This window comes from Solanum lycopersicum, chromosome 1 (genome assembly GCF_036512215.1).
Source record: "Solanum lycopersicum chromosome 1, SLM_r2.1".
In the NCBI taxonomy this organism is placed as follows: Eukaryota; Viridiplantae; Streptophyta; class Magnoliopsida; order Solanales; family Solanaceae; genus Solanum; species Solanum lycopersicum.
Genome location: NC_090800.1, coordinates 21762120 through 21768374, shown reverse-complemented (window position 1 = coordinate 21768374; position 6255 = coordinate 21762120). Strand labels below are relative to the sequence as shown.

The following is a 6255-nucleotide window of genomic DNA, read 5'->3' as shown; positions in this document are numbered from 1 at the left end:
AAAAAGATTCTTTTATGTATACATCCGTGAAAAGTCCTCGCTTAAGGTGCAAAGGGACAAGTTTGTCCACCTTGAAAAATCAAAATTCAAAGATCTATTGAGTTATAATCCTCAACAAAGCTAGCTTAAGGTGCAAAGGGACAAATCTCGCGCACCTTTAGGCATTGAATTCAATTACATACACATCTGGAGACTTCTACTTTTATACTTGAAGTCTTACCTTCAGACTTAGTATATTTAGAGAATTTTGATACTTCAAATAATAAACTCGAAGAATATAAAGATTCCAATTTACATACTTGATCTAATTTAAAGACTTCCACCGTACTAATAAGAGATTCATATTTTATAAAGGTTTGCCCCTTTCATAGACCAATCAATACTTCGTGCAAGTCTTATGTTTGACGAGAAAAATGATAAAAGAAAAATATATCGCTTTGACTTTCATGCAATAGATCAAGTGGGAACATTTTTTCGACACTCATGCAACTGAAAATAGAATATAGTTGTAAGCGCCTACGTACCTCAATAAAGAGGATCAAGGCACAACATAGTTCTGGGGATTTGAGTGATTAATCTTTTTTTTTGTTTTTCCGTACACAGTTTATACGCTTGTGGGCTAGGAATGACATGCAGTTTAGGCTTGTACCATAAGGAGCATCATCTTCCTTCAAGGATATTATCTCTTTAGAAATTTGGCATTAATAGGACCGATCCTTAAGCCATTAGCATCAACAAGCTTGTAAGGACCATTTGAATATGCTTCTTGTACCACATATGGTCCATCCCATTTTGAGGTAAATTTGCCCACCAGACTTGTGTGAAGTAATGATTGGTCTTCTTACCGCGAGAACTTGATCTCCAACTGGAAAGCACCTCAAGCGAACCTTCTTATTAAAAGCACGAGATAGACAATCTTGATAATATTCAAGGTTTTGTTGGGCTTCTAACCTCTTTTCATTAAGTGCTTGTAACTTAGCAAGACGCAATCGAGCATTTACTTCCTTAGTGAGCCCTTCTTGAATTGCAAGTCTTAACGAGGGTATTTAACGCTCGAGTGGCAGGACTGCTTCAAATTCAAAAGAAAGTGAATATGGTGTTGCTTGAGTTGGTGTGCGATATGTTTTCCTATATGCCCACAAAGCATCATCCATTCTTTCATACCAATCCCGTTTGGATTTGGAGACAGCTTTCTTGAGCAGGTTGTATAGAGTCTTATTGAATTCTTCAGCAAGACCATTAGCGGCAGCATGGTACATAGAAGATTTACCCTACTTAAAGTTAAAAAGATCACAAATATTGTTCATTAAATTGTTATCAAATGGTTTGACATTGTCTGTTATTATATAGCGAGGGATGCCAACGGGATAGATAATATTTACTCAGATAAAATTTGCAACATTCTCTTTCTTCACCTCTATAAGAGCAACAGCTTCAGTCCATTTTGAAAAGTAATCAGTTGCAGCCAAGATGTCACCAGAAGACTTTTTTAATGGTCCTACAATATCCATTCCTCAATCATCAAATGGGCAAGATGCGATGATTGGGTGAAATACTTCGGGTGGTTGATGAATGAAACTCGCATGAAATTGACAAACATCACATTTTCTGGCATAGTATAAGCAATCTTTCACCATGGTTGGCCAGTAATACCCCATACTCTTTATGTTAAAATAAGGTTTTGGTCCAAATTGATGTGATTCACATAATCCTGAGTGTGCTTCTTGCTGAGCTTGAATCGCTTCTTGCTCTCCCAAACATTGTAATAACATACCCTCAAATGATTTTCTATACAATTTATCCTTGTAGTAAAGGAAACGAGGTGCACGATGATGTATGTCAGTCCTTCTTCTTGGATTTTCTGGAAGTATCCCATAACATAGGTAGTCAAGGACAGGTTGTCTCCAATCTTCCTTTGCAGCTTCAACAATGGTGACACTATGATCAAGCATATTTTCAATATATTCTTCCTCATTTGACGATGGTACTATCCATTTTTGACAGACAATTATTTGCGTTTGATCAGGAAGGGTTAGCGTTGAAGCTAGAGTAGCCAATGCATCAGCTTTCTTATTCTCTATTCGACGCATATGTTGAAGGGTTACATCCCCAAACCATCTTATCAACTTTTGAGCATAATCATGATAAGGTCGCAATTCAAGATTTTTTACCTCATAACTTCCTAAGAGTTGATTAATCACTAAATGATAGTCAACAAAGACCTGTAAATGCAATTGTTTCATGTCAACGACCATTTCAAGTCCAAGTATAAGTGCTTGATATTTTGCGACATTATTGGAGCAACATTGTTTTAGTGTAAAAGAGAATGGTAGAATCTCATGTTGTGAAGTGATGAACACCACGCCAACACAAGCTCCGCCGCGATGTGCAGCCTCCTCAAAGTACATTTTTAAAGGAGGTTGAACTTCAATTAACATTGCATCTTCATCAGGAAACTAATCAGTTAACTCCCAATCATTTGGTATAGGATGCTCTGCTAAGAAATCTGCTAGTGCTTGTCCATTCACGGATTTTTTAGGGATGTACACAATCTCAAATTGTTGTAATTGAAGGTACCTTCTTGCTAGTTAGTCACTAAGGACAGGTTTTGACAAAACAAACTTGATGGGATTTTCTCTAGAAAAAAGGTGGACAACATGAGCTTGAAAGTAATACTTCATCTTTTGAATTGACAAGACCAGTGCCAAGCATAACTTTTCAATTGGCGAATAATTTAGCTCATTTGGCGTCATCTTTCTACTTAAGTAATAAAGAGCATTTCCTTTGCCTTCACTATTCTCTTGAGCTAACAGTGCTCCTACAGACCTTTCTTGTTCTGCAATGTAGAGTATCAATGGTTTTCTTTGTATAGGGGCTGCCAAAACCGCAGGTTTCGCTAGATACGATTTGATACTTTTAAAGGCTTCGCTACATTTTTGGTCTCGATTAAAAGGAGCACCTTTCTTCATGAGATGACTGAATGGTTGACATCTCCCCGCTAGATTTTAGATGAACCTTCTCAAGTAGGCTAACTTTCCTTGGAGACTTTTTAACTCATGAATATCTCGAGGTTCAGGCATATTTGATATTGCATCGACTTTGGCTTGATCAATTTCAATTCCTCGATGTGTCACTATAAAGCCAAGGAACTTGCCGGAAGTAACTCCGAAGGCATATTTCAATGGATTCATCCTTAGTTGATATCTTCGGAGTAACTCAAACACCATCCTTAAGTCTTTCAAATGATCACCTCTCTTCCTCGACATTACTACCAAATCATCAACATAACATTCAACATTTTTATGAAGCAAGTCATCAAAGATATTTTTCATAGCCCTTTGATATGTGGCGCCGGCATTTTTTAAACCAACTGGCATCACTTTGTAACAATAAATACCTTTTGGCGTGCGAAATGCAGTGAGTTCTTCATCTTTTAGTGACATGCGAATTTGATTATATCAAGAAGAACTATCCATGAACGTCATTGCCTCAAAAGTAGTGGTGGTGTCAATCATCAACTCTTGAATGGGAAGAGAAACTCATCTTTAGGGCATGCATTATTGAGATCTCTAAAGCCAACACAAACTCGAATTAGACAATTCTTCTTCCTCACAGGAAAAATACTTGAAATCCATGTTGGACTTTTGACCTCACGAATAAAGCCTGCCTCAATGAGTTTGTTGACTTCATTTTCTATCAACGGAATCAAATCTGGTCTAAAACGTCTTTGAGCTTGTTGAACTGGACGAGAACCATTTTTGACTGCCAATTGATGGACCTCTACTCTAGGATTCAATCCAGGCATTTCTTTGTAACTCCAAGTGAATACATCTCTATATTCTTTGAGTATATTCATGTAAGCGACTTCTTCATCAATTTCTAGAAACACACTCAAGTAAGTTGGCTTAGGATCTTCATCAATGCCAAGGTTAACTTTCTTCAAAGGATTTATTGTGATCTTTACTCCTTATTTAAGTTTTGGTGGAGCATCATTAGCATCTTGCTCTTCAACAGGATCATTGTCATTGACTGATATATGACAACACCAGACAATATCTTCTACCTCTTTCTCAATCTTCTTTTAAGGCAGAGAATCATACTCATTTTGGATTGTAACATTATTTGAGGAACCTACACTTTCTTCATATTCCTCGCGCTCGTTGGTGTAAACCACAAAATGAACCTTTGCCTCGAGTTCCTCTTTACAGGAAACCATAAGTTACACTCGTCGCCTCATCCTAGGAGGAATAAAACTTCAGAAATCGTTTCGAATCAAATGTGAAGTAGGCTTTGTAACTTTCAAATAACTTCTCAGGTTCTTGTTATTTTTTCTTCAGAGGACCTAACCTCTCTAACACAGAAATTCTTGTTGTCGCTTCACCAAGTTGATCAAAGAAAGAAGGCCTTTTATAGGGAGCAGTGACGTCATCTTCAAAAGTTATATGATTATTACTGGCTCTTTTTATGGAAATGCGAATTGGCGGCGGTTGGTTATAACCTAGGCCTGCACGCGCTTTCCTAGTTGTATCTTCTGATGGGAGTTTCCCTAGCGTTGATGGCTCGCTAGGGTTGTATCCTGCCTTCACAAATAACTTGTAGGCATTGGGATCAAAACCTTCTCTTGTGCGCTTTGTAGGGAGAGCCATATCTAGCACTGTATCTTGAGCGACTGACTTTTCTGGCAACTTTGCAGAAGAGTTTATTGCATCAATCCGTCTAATATAAAGAGTTAGCCCTCCTAATGCATTTTCTTCAAGGTTAGATGGTTGATCTTTTTTTCTTCTCTTTTGGAACATAGAAAAGCCTAGAAGTTTGCTTCTTCTTTGAAGACAGGATCTTCCCTTCATTAAGAATGGGACAAGAGTCTTTAGTGTCAATTTTCACCTTTTCGATAGCTGCATCAATTCTTTTGCTTACGATATTATCAATCTTGATTGATTTGACATCATTTGATCTGACCCCTTTAACAACATAACTTCTCATATAGAATTTCGAATGACCAAAGTGTGTCTCCACTTCGGTGAAAGGATTATCGTCTGCAACTATCTTTCTTTTGATTCCACCTTCAAGATATTTTTAACATTGATAGTAAGAAGATAAGGCAATTCTATTTTCATGTTCCCAAGTCCTACAAAGCAATATATTGTATGATGTCTTTGCGTCAATCACATGCATCCATGCGCTTGATCGCAAATCTTCCATGTGGATATCTAATTTAATAAAGCCTATGGACCTCTGCCCGGCTTGTGTATCAATAGACGACTTTCACTAAGTTCCCCAGTCGTGATGCCAAGTTCCTTCATTGTGTGGATAGGCAAAATGTTGACTCCAGATCCTTCATCTATTAAGATTCTATTTATCTTCTTCTCTAGCACATGACCCACCATATACAAAGGAGGACTGTGTAGTGTTTCACCAAATAGAACGTTGTTATCCATAAATGTGATTTAGTATCACAAACATGTTCTTCTTGGGAAGAAAGTTCAATAGATTTTTCAGAAGATGAAAGAGACATAATTTCTTAGATTTCCCTTGTTTCATTTTCTTCTTCCCCAAGAGACACTTTTTGTAAGGATTCACTCGTTGTTCCTTCTTTTAAAGTAGGAGGAACCTTCAATGTTTGTTCTTTATCCACATTAAAACATGATGCCTCGACATTGCCTTGAGTAGACTTCGTGTCGAACGACCTTGGCAAGAATTCCCCTAGAGTCACAAGACATAGAAGTTTTTGGTAGTGATGCACTTCAACCTTTGCCCTTTTGGGCGCTTGATTGATTTTTGCTTCTCTGATTTCTTCACAATTTTCCCTCTAACCGGTTGCTCGGATAATTATTTTCGTAAGCTTAACTTGTTGCGTCTTCGCCTAGTTACAAGAATCCAACCCTCTTCACCATCTATGTCAACATCCTGGTTTACAGGCTCCACTTCATGCTTTTTAGAGATATATATTTGGACCGGATCCAGTGACCCAAACGTGATAGAGGTCTGGTTAGAACTAGACTTCTGATCATCAAGGATAATTTTATTTTCGTTAGCCAATTGCATTACTATTCTCTTAAAGACAACACATTTTTCAAGAGGATGACTCACAAGCGTGTGATACTTGAAATAATTTTTGGTCATCAGTTTTTCCAGCTTCATCGGGTCGCTTCATCTCTTGCAAGTTAATGAGCTTTAACTCAAGCAATTCATCAAAAAATTGAGAAACGTCAGAATCCAAGAAGGGATACTTTTATTCTTGCATCTCCCTTAGCG

The 6255-nt window shown here is 37.6% G+C and overlaps 1 protein-coding gene across 1 annotated transcript; it reads right to left on the bottom strand.

Moving 5' to 3' along the window:
* Positions 1-3514: 3514 nt before the first annotated feature.
* LOC138341702 (uncharacterized) lies at positions 3515-3856 on the bottom strand. The gene has a single exon (XM_069293296.1). The coding sequence runs from the start codon at positions 3854-3856 to the stop codon at positions 3515-3517; it is 342 nt and encodes a 113-aa protein (XP_069149397.1).
* Between the last annotated feature and the right edge of the window lie 2399 nt (positions 3857-6255).

What these genes read in the sequence shown, in the direction of transcription:
- LOC138341702 (XM_069293296.1), bottom strand. Translation starts at nt 3,856, where the DNA reads ATGAATATACTCAAAGAATATAGAGATGTATTCACTTGGAGTTACAAA.